The sequence below is a fragment of the Catharus ustulatus genome, chromosome 12, assembly GCF_009819885.2.
Source record: "Catharus ustulatus isolate bCatUst1 chromosome 12, bCatUst1.pri.v2, whole genome shotgun sequence".
NCBI lineage: Eukaryota > Metazoa > Chordata > Aves > Passeriformes > Turdidae > Catharus > Catharus ustulatus.
Genome location: NC_046232.1, coordinates 709325 through 729695, shown reverse-complemented (window position 1 = coordinate 729695; position 20371 = coordinate 709325). Strand labels below are relative to the sequence as shown.

The 20371-nt window shown below is 41.4% G+C and overlaps 2 protein-coding genes across 3 annotated transcripts in view; one reads left to right on the top strand and one right to left on the bottom strand.

Moving 5' to 3' along the window:
• Nucleotides 1-148: 148 nt before the first annotated feature.
• DNAJA4 (DnaJ heat shock protein family (Hsp40) member A4) lies at nucleotides 149-5824 on the bottom strand. The gene is made up of 8 exons (XM_033070499.2): nucleotides 5714-5824; nucleotides 5486-5626; nucleotides 3757-3937; nucleotides 2755-2859; nucleotides 1789-2016; nucleotides 1468-1698; nucleotides 837-937; nucleotides 149-752 (listed from the first exon to the last, which is right to left on the bottom strand). The coding sequence occupies exons 2-8, from the start codon at nucleotides 5615-5617 to the stop codon at nucleotides 534-536; spliced, it is 1197 nt and encodes a 398-aa protein (XP_032926390.1). The 5' UTR covers nucleotides 5618-5626; nucleotides 5714-5824; the 3' UTR covers nucleotides 149-533.
• Nucleotides 5825-12965: 7141 nt separating this feature from the next.
• ACSBG1 (acyl-CoA synthetase bubblegum family member 1) overlaps nucleotides 12966-20371 on the top strand; it is a 37904-nt gene continuing 30498 nt past the window's right edge. For both annotated transcript variants that reach the window (XM_033070254.2, XM_033070253.2), the window contains exon 1: nucleotides 12966-13132. In XM_033070254.2, coding sequence (XP_032926145.1) covers nucleotides 13053-13132 — 80 coding nt within the window. In that variant the 5' untranslated portion in view covers nucleotides 12966-13052. The remainder of the gene's footprint in view (nucleotides 13133-20371) is intronic.

Below are 20371 nucleotides of genomic sequence, written 5' to 3'. Positions count from 1 at the left end.
AAAATGAGACAGGTATGAGTGGTGCAGCTAACACAAAGCTGAATGTTGAGAATAATCTAGACTACATGACAGGAGTCTGAGTTTAGAAGAACTTGTTTAAATAAAGGGGGTTCTAGAGTGGCTTATAAAGTACAAGAGAAGCATGAGAAAAGGTGAAGTACTATTTATTAGAAGTTATTCTGCTATGTTTTATTCTATGAAATTAATTTTCCAGTATGAAAGTATTTACATAAGACACTCCACTTAGCCTCTATTGATATTGCCCAAACCTTATAGAAATAGCACAGGTGAAATAAATTGAGAACCTTCACAGCAAGGAAAATGCATTACCAACTCAGCTGGTTCTCAGCTGCATGACATTGGCTTATATAGAAAGACTACAAGAACACAATATAAATTAGTTACAAAAAGGTGATACTGACAGCGCAGCAACTCAATTTGCTGAACACAAAAACCACGAGCAGTGGCTATCACAGCCATGCAGTTTTCATTGTGAAAATTTACATCTTAGATGACATCCACTCCACCTTGCTTTAAGATGCCTGACATTGAACTCCTGTTCTTGGACCCTCCTCATCCTCCTCGTACACTTCTCCGGCACTGTTGCGATAGGTTTGCTCATTGGGATCAAAATCTTCCAGGTCCACCTGATCCATCTCATCTGTAACCATAACATCTTCTCGCTGAGGCAGCAGAGCCTCCAGCAGAGACAGCTTCTCCCTTGGCAGCCAGTAGTGCTCTGGAAACTGGACCTGCAATTTTACATGTTTTTCAAAATGAGTGTTTATTCATGAGCAAACACGAGTATACTGGCTGCAGAAAAGCATGCAGCTTACCAGAAACTGTATAATCAGGCTGCCTTTGTCCATTGGGGATTTGTAGACAGGCATCCCTTCATTGTAGATGCACTTCAGGTCACCATGTTTTATTACTTCACCTATGGAGCAAGAGCTGTAAGTGGGCTGCTGAGATGGGACAGGCATTTCACAGGCACATCAGGCAGGGCTGTTCACAAGCAGTGCTCTCATGGCTCCTCAGGGAGATTGGAACCAATTCACAGAGAACTCAACCCAAGCTGTACAGAACTAAGGCCGCTTGCACTATTTCCCCTGCTAGAAAAGAAATCAGCTTTTCTTGGCACAGCCTTCAGGCTGAACAAACTGATAATTTAGTAGAAGTTAAGATTCTTGCCTCTTTTAGTATTTTCCTGGCTATCCACAAATGGGCTAAGGTGTATGAAGAAGTATTTGACAACTTTAGTTGTAACTTTGCATGTCTTAGAAAGAGCAACAACAACAGAGAGCCAACTATAAATTAAGTTACTGCCTCATGAACCTGTTACATCATCTGGTTAGAAGAAAAAAATGCCCAACAGAACAATCTTCCCCCCCAGAACAGCAGTCCAGGTACAACCACACAGGCAAGGAGTTGATAGCTGACATAGTAGCAGAACTCTTAAAGACCTACCTGGCCTAGTAGATATGACAAGAACTCTGTTGTCCAGAGTTTCAATTGTCTTTCTGAAACCACATAAGGCCTCTGAGAGCTGAATTCTCATTTTTGTGATTAAGTCATGCCCTCGTCTCTGAAAGACACTGTGATCCTTTTGATCAAGCACAATTATAACATCACCAGGCTCCAAATCAGGTTCCTGGTCACCTTCTCCATGAAATACTATCTTCTGACCATCTTTCATACCTGAGGAGAAGAAAACTCATTTATTGTCTGCAGAACTATACACCATTACAGACAATTACTAAGGAACCAGTACAAACACACAGTTCTTACCTTTATCAACATGAACTTCTATGATCTTTTTCTCTCTTACAACCTTACAGCCATTGCAGTTGTCACACCTGTCCTTTGGGTTTATTCTTTCACCTTGGCCTTTGCATTCTGGGCACACAGTTTGGATTTGCTGCACCATGCCAGGTCCAATCTGCTGAACTATAACTTGCATCCCTCTTCCTTTACACACAGGACATTTTTCTACTGCCCCTCTCTTTCCGCCATAACCTTTGACAAAAGAGTTAAATTGGATCTCAGTCTCAAAAGTTTACAGAAATCAGGCTGGAACTCACTGGCTTCAAGAGCATTATTTAGGTGACCTAAGAGTAGTTCAGTAATGGAACTGAGTTGCCATCACAAAACATGCCTCACAAGCTGGAGGTTTCTACAAACAAAATGCTTATACAGCTTGTTGTATTGGCTCTGCCCCACCCCCCAGCAAATCCTGGTGTCCAAGGAACTGTCACAGCATACCAAGTTCAAGACATAAACATTCCATTAATAGTTGCCAAAGAATCTGCTAACTAAATATTTATCAGAGTACTAAGATACAAGACCTTATTACCTCAAAGAGGACCAGTCATTAGGGAGTATTTAATAACTGTAAAATTAGTAGCATAACACAAGCGAGACTTCCACCCATGGCAATTAAGAAGTTCTACAGAATAGCCATTTACATCCAAGTTCTGGGTGAAGATAATTTTAATTTAGGTACCCCTAACTGCAACTCACAGGGTCAGTTTGTGATAAGAACAATCACTTATTAACACTGTGGTTGAGAGACTTTTACTCTTGGTTAAATGTAAGTAAAAATTAAATACCCTGGCAGACTTTCAGGGATCAGGCAAAGAAAAAAGAGAGAGGAAAGCAAGAAAGCTTTCAGACTTTTTTCTAAGCCCCAGACAATCCACACAAACACACATAAAAGAACTTGAAGAGGGGTTTGAAACCACTACTTTTTTTTACCTTCACACTTCGCACAAATAACATTCTTTTGCAGTGCCAGTTTCCTTGTAATACCATTATATAGGTCTTCAAGAGATACACCTAACTGGTGCACCACGTTTTTGCCTTTAGAAAAACAAAAGGGAAATATTAATACTTGTTCAGTTCTTGTGAAGACAAATGTTCATGCACAGTCTCACTGAAGAAATGCAGAGTTCATTCCAAACTTTGAACACAACTCAGCCCCCTTAAAAGCATGTGCAGTTCCATCAGCTTCCACTAAGCTCCACCCATTTATGTCCAAACATAAAAGTTGAGCTGTAATTAAGCAAAGCATCATTAAAGCCACCCTATCCCTGCTTCTACTCCTGATTTTATAAGCTTAACTGAAACAGCAAGATGCAAGGACACTACCAGCTTCAGATCTGCCAATTTAGAAGTTGCTGTTATGCCTGCCTATGAATTTCCATGCCACTTCACAGCATAATCGCAATGATTTTACAGCGAGTCACAACTTGCTCCTTTAACAGGCATTGGGCATGGAGAAGACAAAAGTCATACCATGCTTTAGCAGCACACTGTACTCAAGTTTCATGTACTTTCTCCCAAATATTTTCAGGAGATTTAGAATTACGGATGTTTAAGTTGATGGTGTCCTTTGAAGCAAGTTGCCCAAAAGCATATGAGCAAGTAAGGTAGAGGTTTAGAAAAAAGGTAACTTAAGCAGGTCTAAGTCAACTGCTGACTTATTAATACTTCCCCCTCCCCTACAGACTACCCATTCCCCCTCCAACAAAAAACAAACAGAACTTAGCAGAAAGATGGCTATGGCTAAGCCATGTTATCTACTTAATTAGAATCGTAATGCTAGAGTAACTAGAAAAACCACAGTTTACTTATTCTACTGTTGCAACAAGTAATATCCACACTATGTGCACTCAGCAGAACAGCAGTACCATAGCACAGGTGTTTTATGCTTAAGTGCATGGTTAGAGTTTCTAGAACTTGTTTAGAACTGTGTACCTCTTCTCTCTCTATTCATTCGGCCTCCACCACCAAAGAACATGTCAAAGATGTCCATGGGTGAAGAGAAGCTGCCGCCACTCAGGCCTCCTTCTTTAATAGCCTGCTCCCCACCCTGGTCATAGAGGTCCCTTTTCTTTGGGTCCGACAGAACTTCATATGCCTGGGATATAAGTTTAAACTAAAAAGAAAAAAGAAGCTCTGAACAACTATGACCAAGAGGAAAAGTAGCCCTCTCACACCCAGCTCCATCTACAGATAGAGCCACTACAGCACCCTCTTGGAGCACGTCTCCAAAAGGAAATTCCCTGGGTAACAGACTATAACACCACGCTTCTGTCCAGGAAAACCACCCCTTTCCTCCCTCTCCCCCCTCCTCCCGTGTTTTAAATGGGCTCAATTCAGTCACAGCCACCTTACCAGTATATCCCAACTACGTTGACTGTGGCAGTTGCAAAAACCATGACAACCTCTAACATATGCATTTAGAAAAGAATGTGGGACTAGCCCTAAAGTGCTGCAGGTGCCCAGCTGTTCCTGGGCACAGCAGAAGCAGTCAGCCTAGAGCTACACAGGATGCTCCACGCCTGCTGAGCTGGTACATCCAGCTACAACACAGATTTATGTCACCAGACACTGCTGTTGCTTACTCATCACAAACACAACGATTTAGATACAATCAAAATACCCACTTTAACAAAACAATTAAGGAATTTTCTGAAATAGCTAAGAAGAATTTCCTATTACAAAGATTACCTACAGAACTTTTAAACATATTTTGCTATTACTGGAATGATCACTTCCATTTTAAACTTCATTTACTCATGGCCATGTGAAGTGGTGTAAGCAAAAAAAAATAGGTCCAAAATAAAATCAGAAAAGATTACCTTCGACTAGGCTACTGTTTGAGTTCTTTAAATTAGTATTCTAGAGATATAAGTATGGACCTTCTACACCTATACTAAGGTATTAGCAGACCAGCTTTTTGGTGAACAATCCCATCATCTGTGTTTTCCATAGCTCTCCCATTGTGGTGCTGGTTTATCATCCAAGCTAGAACAGGCAGCTGAGTGGATCTGTGCTAATAGCATGTGAAAGAGTTCTTGTAAGCAGTCCACCCATGTGCAGCCCAGTGACTCCCTGGGGATAGTTACCTTGGACATCTGCATTAGCATTTTTCTCTGAGGAAAACCCATCCCGTCCAGGAACACAATTCCATCCAGCACATCAGTGCTGGCAGCTGGATCCACTACCAGCCTTTTCAACATCTGAGATCACAGTGGCCACTGGCACACCAGAAATCTTCCAGCTTTGCCAGTTTTAACCAGCTCCTCTAAGGATGATCTTCCACCCTAACTACGGAGAAACTAGTACACATCACATCCAAAAAGGAGAAATGCCGCATCCCCTTAGCACCAGGTGGGCCGCCAGGCTCACACCTCTGAACAGAGACCCGGGGTAGGGGAGCCCTCACGTCCTGGCACTACGCTGGCAGAAGGGCAGAGCAGAATTTCAACTCCGATTGAGGGCACGCTGGATGTAACAACGGCCTGTCCTCTGGGGACCTGCGGTGCCCCAGCCCCAGGCTCTCCCTGCAGGGCCGCCCATGCCGCGGTGAGCCGGGCCCGGCCCGCCGGACGCGGCCTGCCCCGCGCAGGGGCCGCAGGGAGCGCGGCCGCCTCACAGGCCTCAGCCCAGCCCAGCCCGGCCCGGCCCCTGCCCCGCGTACCCGCTCGCCCTCGCTGGGGTTCTTGTCGGGGTGGTACTTCAGCGCCAGCTTGCGGTAGGCGCGCTTGATCTCCTCGGAGGAGGCATTGGGTTTCACCTGCAGGATGTCATAGTACTCCGTCTCCTTCACCATGGTGGCTGCCTGTGGGAGGACGCGCTGCGTTACCCAGGGCTCACCCCCGCGCTCCCCCTCCCGGCGCCCCACCGAGGCCCCGCAGGCCACGCTCACCGCCGCGGCCGCTCCGCTGCACACAACACCACTATCACCACCGCTGCTGCTGCCGCCACCGCCCGCTGCCGGACCCCAGAGGCCCCGCCTCTTCCGCGGCCTTTATACGGGCCCCGGCCGAATCTTCTGGAATGACGCCGCGCGTGACGTCACGGGGCTGGAACGGTCTAGAACGCGCGCGTGACGTCACCGGCTGTGCGCGCGGAGGGCGGGGCCTCGGGGCGGGCCCGGGTTCGCGCTCAGTGTTCGACTCGGGGCGGCGCGGGCCGTCGCTGAGCGCCCTACGTACTGGCCTGTGCTCGGGCCGTGGAGTACCGGGGAGCTGTAGATTATTGTCTGTGCTAATGTGGTAGCGCACGTCTATTCTTACCTCTTCTTTATTGCTTTTCGATTTATACGTAATGCCATTTCTCAGTAAAAGTTCCAAAAGAATAACTTTTTTACATAGATACGCTTTCCATTAGGGTTAAGATGTGACTATTCTCTGGAGTTAAAATACAATAAAACCTATCCCATATTTTGTACCTTTGAGTGTAGTTTAGAAAGCTTCCACCTCTGTCAGCTTTAGACAGATCTGGAATGCCATGGGCCCGGTGGGGGTGAGGGTCCCGCCTGACGGTCCCCCCTGAGGGTCCCCCTGAGGGGCTGCGTTTTCACCTGAGGGGTCCCCCCTGAGGGTCCCGCCTGAGGGGCTGCGTTTTCACCTCAGGGGCCCCTCATGGCCCCCGCCTCCCTTGGCGGTGGTTTCACTCCCTGCTCTGTATAAAAGTGAAATCCATTAATTTGCCTCTGGGAGAGCCTGGTGGGAGCCCTTCTACAGCCTGCCCCACGCCATGTGTAGATCTTGTACTGGTTAATAAGTAGGTGGCTTTCCCTATACCTTGTTCCTCACTCTTTGGGGCCTTTTGAATTAATTGGTCTTATGTTGTACCCCTGCTCTGTGTCTATTTGTTACTTGCCCTTTCCTCAAGCTGGCCTGCCTGGAGCAGACTTGGAAGCTGGGCTAGTTTTCACCTTTCTCCAGGTAACCAAAGTTCCTCAGTTAAGTATTTACTGCTCAGGGGAAAGGATATAACTGGTACTTGGGTGGACATGAGCAAAAGCATATTTTCTTAGAAGATGGCAACTTAATGCTGAAAAATCTCAAGTGAAAAATGCAGAAAAGCTGCATGAACTGATAAGAGAATTTGCTCAAACTTGAATAAAAGTGCTTACCAGCTGCTTTTTTATTCCAGGGCACAGGTTCCAGCTCCCTGCCCTGCCAAGCACAGCCCAGGTAAAGAGTGCGGATGACTCTGAAGGAGAGGGCCCTATTGTGGTGTCTGGCAAAAAAGAAGAAGGGGGAGGAAAAGCAGCAGTGTGGGATCCAAATGAAAATTTGTCATAATTTAGAGCTCTGGTGCCATTATAGTGAACTTCCTACTGTATTTCAGGTAAATACTATGAGAAGAATGAATTATTACAGTCTGCTTATATTAAGCATGTAAATTTACTGAAGGAGGGGGAGCTAATTACAGAAATCAACAGAAAATATCAATGAAAGCAACAGTTCAAAATCACAAGAAAGAAATCTGTGTTGGAAACTCTTATTTTCTCTAAGCATAATTGTCAGCAGCTGAATGTGTAAATCTGTGTTTTGCAATTGTGAAATTATATTGACAAGTAAATACAGAAACTATTTTCTAAAAATATTTATGGTAAGTTACTCTGTAAATTTGTAGGCCAAGAACTAAATAGCTCATTTTTAAGGCAAAAAAATGTTTATTCTCATAATGGTCTTCACCCTAAAGATAGATTAGCTAAAATTCATTGTTTCCATTTAAGAAGATACTTCCATTTAAGAAGAAACAATAAATCTGTTTATAGCTTTGTAGTAGCTGTAGAGGAGAAGTTTTCACAGCACATAATGCATTTAGAGATCCATATTTAGTATGTCATAAAAAGAGTGTGTAATTTCTGTGAGTAGAAATCCTCATCTAGGAGCGAGCAGATACTGGTAGATACAATAAGAACTCACACGGTGGGTGGTTTCTTACAGTTAACATTTGTTACTTGTAATAACAGTGAAAAACTTGGCTGGTTTAGACCTTTGCTTAAGAGGATTGAGCCTCCTACTTCATTTACTTTCATTTTATTAGGGACACCTACCAGGTTATATTTACTTTAATATGCAGCATTTGTTTTCTTCATCTTTAGTTCCAGCTTGTACAACCAAATCATCATTTATTAAAATAATTAGTGGGGAAAGTATTCAGGGTTGGTGTTGAGATGACAAAACCAGGAGAGACACCCTTCCATGGATATTGTTTGCATCACTATGTGTCACTCTGGTGTGAGCGATGCACTCATTCTGATCTCTGAGGGGCATGCAGTCCTGCAGCTGTCTGAAGCAAGACATTTCTTATTTATCACTGCTGTATTTGTGGAACAGAGTTAGAACCCTCAGCAGCTGCTTTTGTCACGGTTAGCAATAAATATGATACAGCCTCCACACATGCAGTGCCATGAGTGTAATTCCTCAGCAATTCCAGTGCTGGTTCCTGTACTCAGCCAGCCTGGTGACCAAGGGTGCACATGCCCAGCTCTGCTTAGTGCTGCACACCTTGCCCCCTTAGGTCTGTGGTTGTTGCTACCCAGCAGTTGCTGACCCATTTTTCGGATGAACTGCTAAATTCTTTTACTATTCCTTCCCTTTCTTCCCTCCTGCCACAGTAACACGAATCCCCTTGTTCCTTTTTACTTGCACAGTATCCAGTTTGCGTGTGGATGTCAACAGGAAAACCAGCAGAGAATTTCTGTTCTCTGCAAGGAGGCAGGACTGGGCTGGGAATGGGGAGCTTCTTGCATTTAACCACCAGAGGACTCTGATTCTGAAACAGGTTAGCATAAAAAAAAAGTTAAAACTGCTTCCCCCGACCTTGGGACCGTGCAGCATCTTTATATGCTACAAGAGCTGTGCATTTATCTTCTAATCCCGTTGTATAAACCACTGCTAGAATCTGCTTGTTTGCATTTCTTTTATCTGGCTTATATTACTGTTTCTCATTCTTGTTGAAAGCAGCAGCCTGGAGACACAGGTAAGAACAATCTGCTGAACTGCAGCTTCTTGCAGCACCCTTGATTTTTGTAAAGAAGTGTCAAAAATCATTTTCATTACAAACACTGGGAAAAGAAGTCAGGAGTCTGAGGGATTGTGTCTCTTTTCAGTCACACTAAATTTGCATAAAGAGCTTCAGTATTTTGTCTATGGGATGAAATTAGAATTGCAGCAGACTTTCCTTTGTGCTGAGCTGAATTCTTTCAAGCATCCAGATCTCAAAAGTTACACAATTTCTACAAATTTCTTCAGAAAATATCCTTTTAATGATTTTTTAAAGCTATGATTTTTGTCTTATTGGAAATATATGTTAAACAGTGAAGTGTGACAATTTCTTTTCATGAACCTTTAATGGTCCTGAGTCCATAATTAATTTATGAAAGGGGTATTTTGTGTAGAAACAAATTTCTGGGAAAATCTTTTTTGCTACAAATGGAAAGTAAAAGATCTGTATCTGCAAGAAAAATGTAGATGATGACATTTGTTTTGAGCTATTTTAGGGTAGTGTATAGTGAGTGACTAGCAGTCACAGCTTTCTCTAATCTGAATTCCTTTAGAAATGAATTAGTATTAAAAGCATACATGAGTTTAAAAACTTGTTGCTTACCTGGAGGTTTTCCTTCTGAAATCTGCCCTCAGCATCATCTCCTTGGCCCAGAGTAGCATAAATTGGTTGATCCTTAGGGTATGTCTTGACTTGAGACACACTTTTTTAGTAAGACTTAATGGAGGTTTTGCCACAGTAATATTAGAAGACATGTTTGGATTTAGAGTTTTGCATAAACCCCAAAACCTACTCTCATTTAGTGGATTTTTTTTTTTTACTTTAGCTAAAAAGTTTTAGCTACCAAGTGAAATTTTTAATGTTATGAGAAAGTGGGAAAAAGAGAGAGCTGTATATTATCACAGTAAATGTAGTGAACAGAACATAGCAGGCAGAGGGCTGCAATTAATAGCAAGTTGAAAAGATCACAGGCTCTAAGAAAACTGATTTGAAATAATGAAAAAAGATTAGAAGTCGTGCCATTTATGTAAAGAAATGTAACCAAGCTTTTGAAGCTGGAAAAATAAAGGTTATTAGATGTTTTGCCAGTGGTCGTTGTGAGATGAGGCTTTTTTTGATTTGGTTTGGATTCAGTGCTGGAAGATGAGAGTAACAATAGGGCTACCAGTTTAATAGCATTTGCACCATAAAGTATTGTTTTACACTATTTCTTGCCAGTTACATGGCTAAAAAAAAGGAGGAAAAAAGGGGCACTGGCATACATTTGCTTAAACTAACTGGGATGAGTAGCAAGGAGCACTCAGAATTAGTCCACCCCTCTGTTCATTTTAAGTAAATACAAGTTTTATGGTGAAACATTCACTTTCACGCCTTACAGGTCAACGGATGGGGCAGTACACTGCCCTGGGTAGTTTCACATTTCCATAGTCTTACTGTGAATTAATTCTGAAACATCCTGTCCCAAACATGCTCCACCCACACTGAGGCTGCTCTGCCCTGCGGTGCTGTTGGGCACTGACCTCAGTAACAACATGGCTCTGGTTTGGCCTCTGATATTTCTGCGTGGGATCATGTGACAATGCTAATTTGTAGTGACAGTGTCTTCAACTCCAAGGTACCAGTTGCAAATTTCTGAAAGATACCAGTCCTACTTGCAGAGCAGAGCATGTGAACAGTATGTAAGCTTTATTTAGCTTTTATATTCCTTTACAGCTTAGTGAGCCTGTCAACATCCAGAAATCTTAAGCCAAAGCTGCAAAAAGCAGCCCATCCCACCACAAAAGTTCTATCTGGGTCTAGTGAAGTCTTGTGCAACTTGGATGCAGGTAGATCTAGGCATAGAAGAAAAAGAAATGTTCAGCATGGAAAAACCATTTCAAGATGAAGGTGGTTTCTGCTGAACTCTATGTAAGTTGCTGGCCTTGTTTGTTAGTATTTATTTCTCTTGAAACTTGAAGACAATCTAGAAATGTACCAGAACTGCAAAGGCAGGTTCTGTGTAGAACTGGAACTATAAAGGCAAGCTCTGTGTAGAACTGTTACAGCTTGAGGTTCATGAGCCTATTGTTCAAGTGACAGAACTGTGGCTGGCAGTTGCAGGAAACACAGTTTATCACAATCACTTGGGTTTTCTGTTACAGTCACACAATAGAGAGTCCAAATGTACAGTAATTTCACGACTATTAGGCGCACCCTTTTGACTAAAATTTTGGCCCAAACCCGGAAGTGCGCCTTATAATCCGAAGCGCCTTATATATAGACAAAATTTGGAAATTTGCCAACCCGGAAGTACAAGCTGCGAGCCGGCAGGGCCACGGCTGCCGGGTGCCTGCGGGGCCGGGGCTGCTGCGGCTGCTGGGTGGAGGCGGGGCCAGGGCTTCCGGGTGGACGTGGGGCTGCGGGGTCAGGGCTGCCGGGTGGAGGCGGGGCCGGGGCCAGCAACTGCGTGGGAGGAGCTGGGGGCAGATCCTTGCTGCAAAAAAAAAAGTGCGCCTTATATATGGGCAAAAGTTCAGAAATTTGCTGACACCCGAAAGTGCGCCTTATATAATCCGGTGCTCCTTATAGGTGTGAAATTACTGTAACTCTTCTTCTTAGTTCTCATTGGTAAATTCCCTTTGCTTCACAGCCTGGCTTCCCTTCAGCTGCCCTTGTTACTGGGGGAGTGATTTAACACTGGAGAATGCTTGATTGTGTCAAAATAATTTGTTAACCATCAGCAAGTTTAAGGAGAATTATAGGAAAAGCAAAACAAAAAAAACCTTCATAAACACAGTGTGTACAGAAGACATAAATTTGAGGTTTTCTGTTTATTCACTGAAAGTACAAGACTCTGAGAGTGAGCAGCCATTTCCTTCGATGAGACCAGCCTGTTGTCCAGCCAGTAAACACCCAAGATGCAGCTCCAGCAGTTCTCTAATTGGATTCCTTCCTATAGCATCTAAAACATTTTAGATAACCTGAAGAAGAAAAAGAAGAGTTTTCTTGCAACAGAGTTTTTTTTCTTTATTATGTTACTGGAAAGTTGGTTGCAAGGAAGAGACCTTGTAGCTTTGTGCAGAGAATCGTTGGAAAAAAGCATTTGGAGAATTACCTCAAAATGAAGGAGCTAAATCAATCCTGACAAATACAGAGTTTGCTGCACATGGTGGCACATTTTTACCGTTGAAATAGCCCCCATTTTGTGCTCAGATATTTTCAAATCAAGTTTCTGGTCTTGAGAATCTCACTTCAAAGTTTTCCTTCATTTCAAATTGCATTGTCTACAATTATACGTTTGGATATGGTGCAAGACAGTCTGGAATAAAAGTCACACTTTGTATAAAGTTAATATTTGCTATTTTAGATACTCCTAATCTGTCTGTCTTTGTACCATTAAGTGAAACATTTTAGATGATGTTCTCTGGCTCTGAAGGCCATGGCATAGCATGGCCTGTGTCTCTCTTCCTCCTCCAGACAGGGCAGTCATTAATATCATCTCCAGTGGCAGCTTGTGCCCTGCATGGTCCCGGGAACTGCCAGCTCATACAGACCTAAACCCTGCCAGGGAAGGTGCTCAGAGTGGATGGCTTGAGCCATTCTCTGGATTTGGTTTTGTTTACCAGTACAGAAGTAGCCTAAATAGCTGAACTGGATTTCCTTACATCCTGGGAACTAATTTGTTCAGTCATGTGTAGAAACTTCCACATTCTACCATAGGAACTGATCTGGTGAGGTGCAGGAAGTGCTGCTGGAATTATGCTGGAGTGGATGCTTTGCTGTTGCAGTACTGAGTTTCATAGGTAGAATTCACTTGAAGACATTTCCTAATGTAAATAATCTTTGTTTTCTTTAAGGAAATAACTTCATTGAAAATGCTTTTTTGAAACTAGACTCAGTGAAATTAGAATTGCTTCAATTTGTGTGAAGGAATTCGTGGAAATCTTGGCAAAAGAAGAGATTTGCATCTTAAAGCATTGTAAACTCATTAAAATTCTTCTCATGGATAATTAAAGAAGAGTGAATTAAAAGGAAAGTTTAACAGTAAGCAGCTCACAGGCACTGCGACATTTCAAGCATGTTAAAATCAGAAAGAAATAGCTTTTGTAGCAGTAGTCCCCTCCTCTTGTATTACGTGTTGTTTTTTCTAACAAATAACCAGTTACTGTTGGTTTCTTTGGTTCTCCAAGCAGCTCATTTATGCCTGATCCACACAGTGCTTTGACATACTTGTGACCAGCTTTGCAGGGTTTGCCAGCATGCCTAACAGTGGAGAGACTCTCAGAAAACAATTGCAGGATGAAAATGCAAGGAATGTTTCAGGAAGCTGTGAAAATGGGTAAAGTAGCTTGGGCATTTATTTTAACAAACTGATCTACCTATTTTTCCCAGCTTAAGTTTCTCTTGTACTACTATGCAGATCCACAAGAATTTTGTCTGGTGTCTCTACTACCTAATGAAGGTGTGTCTTTGGAGGCTAGAATGAGAGAAAATTGTTAATGCAGGTTATAAATAGGTTTATTCTCCTATGCTAAGTCCTACTTTGACTTCAAACCTAACAGCATCATTGAGTAGGGACTATGTTGCTTGTATCCTATTGGCATGTAGGAGACACCTGTATAATGTTAATTTTATAGCATGGAGGCTATTTAACCTCTTCTCTTCTGGATTTGGGGGAGTAATCCTCAGGTAATTATTGATCCTTGTGTTAGATAGACCATCTTCTTCCTGTCAAAGGCAACAGAACTTAGCCAGGTAACCCATATCCAGAGGTAGGAATGGGGAAGTGAATTTTAGAGGAGTGTTTTTTAATGTTTATGGTATCTTCTACATGTAAAATAGTCCCTCTGGGTCCTGTCTCCTTTCTGCCCTAGGCAGCACAAAAAGAGCACCTTGTTTCTTCTACCTGTTGGTCTATCACTGGAATGGTATCTTCTAAAAGAGAAATCTCCCCATCTCCAGAGTTTTTGGAAGTACTTAAGATTAGAACAAAACATGTCACAGGAAATATTTTAGGTTCTTATAGTTAGAATTTTGTCAGTATTGCTAAATATAAATATCCATTTCCAGAGACTGAACTGGTGTATGATATTTAGTTTTCTCTTCAATTAAATCTAACTTCACATTTGTTTAGGGAATAACTTGCATGTTATGTCTCTTTGAAGATTTATGTGATCCTTTCAGGTAAAGGATTGGTTGGGATAATTTCTGCCATAATGGTTTCTTCTGTTCTGGGCTTTGTAATCCTGGATAAGAATCATGAGGAGCAATCCAAAGACTTACGGTCTCCACAGCAAGAATTAGTTTAAGACATCTTTGAAAACTTTTGATTGTATTATTGTTGCTTCTGGAATCCTAAAATCCTAATGTAGTTAGTAGTAGAATTGTCATTTTTGGTTTAAGCTGTCCAAAGATGATAAAGCACTCTTTTGCTTGTGATCAGTATAGGCAGATGTATGCTCTGACACATGAAAGTTAGGATTTTGCTGAGTTAGTAATAATGCCTCTATTTTAGTCCATGCATGCTTCTATTTGTGACATGCTTAAGCAAAAAAAAAAAAAAAAAACCAAATTAAAAAAACTCACCTGTGTTTTCTTCATTAAAGAAAAAAGTTAAATTTAAAAGTGCAGTGGTTTGCATCCACTACAAACAGGAAGTTTAACCTTCTTGCATTAGAAAGCTATTTAGCATTTGGGTTTTTTTCTGAATTTCTAATGAAAGAATATCAGGCCCTAGAATCTGAAATACTTTTGAAAGATTCAAAGTCTTTGACATAAAACTTCTGTGTTTTGTTTGTATTTGAAGATGCCAGTGCATGTGGCCATGTTAAATGCTGTTGTTTACCTGGTGTGAAGTTAGGTAGCAAACGTCTGTCCCTTTTTTAGTATGCTGGAAGTATGATTCCAAGTAGAAAGGACTAGACAAAGAAAATAAAATTGTATCAAATGGAAATAAGAAAGAAAGACCTTTTAAAAGGCTGAAATTGAATCAGTGTGACCTAAAAATGAGGAGAGTTGAAATAATGAGTTCTGTGTGACCTAACTTTGCTGCATTCCCTGCAAATACCCATCCAGACACAGCTACTGAAGGTTTCTGCTTCAGGTGGGGGTTTTTGCTGTGCATGGGAGAGCAGAGCCAGCAAATCTGTACCAAGGTCAGGGCAGGGTTGTAGTGCGCTCCAACTGCTGAATAGAGCCTTTTTGGGGGAGAATAAAAAAGGCTCGTTACATTGTTCGTTTCTTCCCATTCAGCCATTAAGTTCTCAGCTAGCCATAAAACTGGTCCCCTCACCAAAAGAAATGACCTGATTTTTGAGGGTATTTATTCTTAACAAGAGAAAAAATGCTTCAGTTCTGGTTTTTTGCAAGTAAAGAGAAGGTGTGTGCCAACTATGTTATATGGTAAAATAGATCTCAGCTGTTAACTTTATCACTAGTTCTTTGTTCTTTATGAAGCATTTGTTTAGCTTTTAAATATATCTTTGTGCGAGGAGAAGTTGTGTGAGTAATTTGACAAAGACTGGTTTCTTGTGCACTATGAAAATCAAAGCGACTGTCGAATGAGCTGAGCCTTTTTGCAAGAGTAGGAACATATCTGGGCTGATCTATGACCCTGTTTATAAGTCTCATGAGGGCATGAAAACCAATTAACAGCAAAATCTAACCCGTTCTTCAAGGGCAAAGGGGAACTTTTAAATAGAATTAATAAGGAATGTATTATAATATTGTCCTCATTTGAATAGAGGAGTAAATAGTAAATAAGATGACCAGTCATTATAGACAGCAGTGTCCTGTAAAGGGCCATGGGGACCTCCTGGGACTCTTTACTCATTAAAGGAAAAATATTGCATTACAGAAAATGAGGGTTTAAAGAACTAGTGTGGCGTGTCATTACTGTGGCTTTTTCCCCCTTATGTCATAAAAAAATGGGAAAACATCTTCAGAGCATCTTAGGTAACAGTTGACAGCACCTCAGAGTCTGGAGATAGAGTGTTTACTTTGCTATTTCTGTGCCTGTCACAGGTTTCTCTTCAGCTGCTGAGCTACCAAAGCTGTGGTGCTATGTTGGTTTAAGTCAGAGTGACTTTATTGTCTTTATCTAGAGCTCTAGGTCAAATCTGTGATTTTAAATTTATTGGCTTGTGCTCATTCCTACAATCTGTCCCCAGAGTTCTGTTTTTAAATGCTGGATTTGGCTCTTGTAGGATACGTGGGGACTTGGAAAAGGATTTCTCATGAATGGGATCCAAATGAAGATATTTAGTTTCTGAAGTCTCTAGGCAAAATGCCAGAATCATTACAGTTTTGAGAGGTTACCCATAGGTAATTTAAGCTATTGCTTTTTGCTGCCAGAAGAGTTGTCAGATGAATATTTAATGATTCCATCTTGAATTCAAATGCCCCAATGAGCTGTTGGAAATGTCTAACACCCAATTAAAAGTTTTTGAGAATGTGCAGATGCAGACCCAAAGCCCTCCCCAAAGGAGCTCTAATGGGGAGTGAGGCTGGTGGAATGTACATAGCTGGGTTGGCCTGGGGAACAACAAAAGCTTGGAGGGGGGAACTTCTCAGTGTTGGAACAGAGATCAGTATTTAGGACCCTTGTCACCAAGGCTGAAACACCGAAAGATGGACACTTGATTGGAACAAGGATGTTTTATCATCCACTTTATAATGGATTCCTTAAATAATCAAACCACCACGCTGTAGGAGTTTATAGAAGGAATTCACCAAGTTGTCCTCACAAGAAGCAAGCAGTGAAACATAAAAACAAAATTTATGATGAAATTCCATATTGGTAAAATGCATATTTTCCACTTCAGCCTATATTTTTGTGTGTATTAAATAGGATTAATATTTAATAATTAGAAAAGCCAGTTCAACAAGTAAGTGTTTGAGAAAAAAATACTTGTGCAAATGGGGATCTGCACACATTGCTCCCCAAGATAAACACCTGTGTCTTACAAAATACTTCTTTAGGCAAGGCAAGCAGAGCAAGGAGTTTAATTAAAAGGTGGGGACGGTGTTGTAAGAAGTATGAAGTCACACGCCCACTGCACATGAATGCAGCTCTGGTGGTGTGTGAGCTCCTAGGTGATATGCTCAGAGGAGCAGCAGGGCAGAGGCAGGGGCTGCACTGCTGGGATCTCCCAGTGCCGGCAGAACAGCAGAGAGCCTTCCTGAGAGCTCCTGAGGGACAGAGAAACTGTATGCACTCTGCAGACACTGTGACTAAGCCTTCCTTCCTTACTGGCTGTGTTCTCTGGTGCAGACAGTCTGCAGGATCATTTATTTCGAAAGGACAAAAGCAGAAAAATGGTGCAAGTTTCATAATAAAAGCTTTCGAAGTTAAGTGCACATGAACTGCAGTAACGTGGCTAGCCACAGCCAGAGCTTTGCACCTTGAACACACTGTTCTTCTAAATTTAAGCATCACATCACAACCACAGCTTATCCAATAATGTGTGTCATGAATGCAGTATGTTCAGCAGTGACTATATCTCACCATTAAACCAGAATAAAAATTATTAATTAATAAAAATACTTTGCTATATGGTGATCTTACACATGGTGCAGCAGTACCCAGGAGCAGGTGGGAGTGGAGAGGCTGTGTAATGGAGAAACCTCTGCAACAGGAATACCAGGAAAGGGAGGAGGAGATGGTATCTTCATTGTGAATCTGACAGCACGGCTCCGGAAGCTCAGAATATGGTTCTGGGTGGATGTGTGGTCTGAACTACCCACTTGGTTTCATGGCAAAAACGTGTGTGGTTGAGTCTTCTTTGTGAGCAGTTGTGAAGGTGATTTCCAGACCTAATAGTGTTTTGCCTTGCTATATGTGTGTAGGGGGTTATGAGTAAATATTCTGAAGTCTAAAGGAATATCTTGTCCTGAATAATGTATTAACAATTTATGTATGTAATTATTTGTTAAACTGTTTATTTTTGCAACTTTATAGAAAGGTTGATCTTCTAAAATTTTGATACTCCCTGTGGAGAGCTTACTGGTAAAAACTTAACATTGACAAAGTTACAGAAATTGAACAACAGGAATAGGAATACCAAAAGAATGAGATGTCTTTTTATTCGCTCCCATACATAAACTGTTTAATGGAGAAGTTCCCCTTACATTTCATAATAACATGATGGCTGCATAACAGTGTTCATATTCTCTTGGTGCGCTTTGTGACAGTAGAAATCATTCTGCAGAAACAAGGCCAAAATGTATCCTAGAACATAAATATCATAATTTTTAAACTTGAGAGAAGAGCTACAACCCAACTATACAGGACACTCAATGTAGCCTTTAAGGCCTATTCAAATGAGAATTTCTGTAAAATGTTTTTTTCCGAAGAAGAAAATAGTTTATTATCATATTAAAGACTGACTTCATAGATTCTCTTCAGTTTTATTGTTTGTATCTTCACCAGATTTTACTATGAGGAAACAATTTTTAGAACAGCAAATACCTGACTGTATTTGGCCTAGAGCATGAGGTGTAAACAGAAATTCTAATTCCCAGAACAGGAAACAGAGCCTGTGGAAGGAAAAAGGCTAATTCCAAAGTCCCTTAAAACAACAACAAAAATTATGGAAATTAGTATCACAGTAAGTAGTGCCATTAATCACTAAGTGTCATTATGGTAAGAGAACAAACAGTTTTTCTAGTGTGCAATTAGCTAAAGAGCACTATCATTTTGTAATGACGAAAGTGGAGAGATTGAGCTGTGGCATTTGGTTTCTGCAGTTACCATAAGAAGTGATGCTGTGTTCAGTGGTGCTATCAAATACACTCAGATAAAACCAGTGATTACTCTGCCGCAGGTCGAGATTGGTGCTTGTCCTCTGGTGAGTCATGCCCAGCAGGAAGGGCTCTCAGGTACATCAGGCATTATTTAACCTCACACACACATGGCTTCCGCTGGCTTGCAAAGATAAATCTCACTAGGGCTGTTACAGTTGTGGAAACACAGAGGGAAAGGAAGCTCTCCCTTTGTTAATCCGGTGTAGAGAACGTTCAGATTCTTGCTTTTCAGGTTGGCCTGGTGTGTGAGAACAGTTTCAGTGTGGAATAGCATCCAAGGGGCACAGAGCAGTGCTGGGAGCTGTGGGTGGCTTGGGCAGTGTTGGGCTTTGCCCTAGAGCTCTGAATAAGCCAGCCAGCCTAAGCTGAGCTTTTGTCTCAGGTGAAGGCAGTGTGTTTAATTCAGGCAGCAGATGAGGTCATGTTTGCTAGAGTGGTACCTTGAAATTAAAGCCCAAATTCCATCAGGAAGTGCTGTCATTCAGAAATCACCCATGCTAATGGAGTTATACAGAAATATGCTTTGGTTAGTTCTAGCTGGCCAGTGCTTTGGAACATAATCTCAGTTTGTCCTAACTGACTTGTTCAAGTGACCTCTACTGTTAAGTTCTTACTGTGTGTGATTTTTAGAGGTTTTTGCATATTACCTTTGGAATTGTAAACTTGCAGATCAGATGTAGCAAGTCCACCCTTAAACTGGTAGTTGGATTTCGGGAGATGCTGGCCCTGCACTAATAACACTGAATAATTTATGCAGAACCTCAGTCTTAATAAAAAATTTAAGAGCCAAAGTCCAGCTCTCTGAAGCATTTTGGTTTTGCTGTGGCATCTTGGCACCATGCTGTGAATCTGCAGTGCCTTTTCTCCTTGCTGCAATTTATGGTCAGTAAGCTCTTGGTCAGGAAGCCCCACCAAATTCTGCTCAGTTCAGTCTTGAACAATTCCAGATACCTTAACCATTCTTGGATATTTATGTCATTTTTAAAGGAATACCTCCTAATAAAAGGTGAGAGAGTCATCAAAGCCACATTCTTTCACTCAGAAGCAATGGTTCTGAATATACACAGAAATTGTTGTTGGAAGAGAAAAATTCTTAGTTGTACTTTCAGGGCAAAAACCCTCATTCTCAACCTGATAATGAGGACAGGTCAGAACTATTTTGCATGGAGTGTTACCAACTTTACCACTCACAAAAGTGCTGAACGTGTGGGGATCCCCACAGAACTTTTACACATTGAGGAATGACCAGAGGAAGTCCAGAAGTCCAGATGTTAGTTGGCTGTTTTTCTATGAATGTAAACAGAACCAGTATCAAATAACAAATAAGAATAAAGCTAACTACAGAGATATTAATCTGGGAAAAGTCATTAATGATGTTTATTAAAGTTTTGAGGGTCTTCAAATGAGGCTCTTCTTATACATCACTAATCAGAGTTGTTTTATTCAGAAGGCTTTTCTGCTCTTTGTTTTCATCAAAAGGTATGTCCAGTTATCATTGGACCAAGATTTCAGTTTGTTTTGTAAAATAATGAAAAGCTTTATTGTTCTCAAGATATTTAAAGGAGAAGGTTCCACTGGATTGCTACCCATCAAATATAGTTTTTCTTTAAAATAGGAAAAGAATCAAGAATTAAATCAAGTGCTTTGAGATGGCAGACAAACATATGTTTTTAAGTTATTTCAGATGTTTTGTTTTGGTTTTATTCCCAAATAAGTCTTCCTGGTGTGTCATTCTGTTTTTGCAATCTCACTTCATTGAGTTACCATTTCTTCC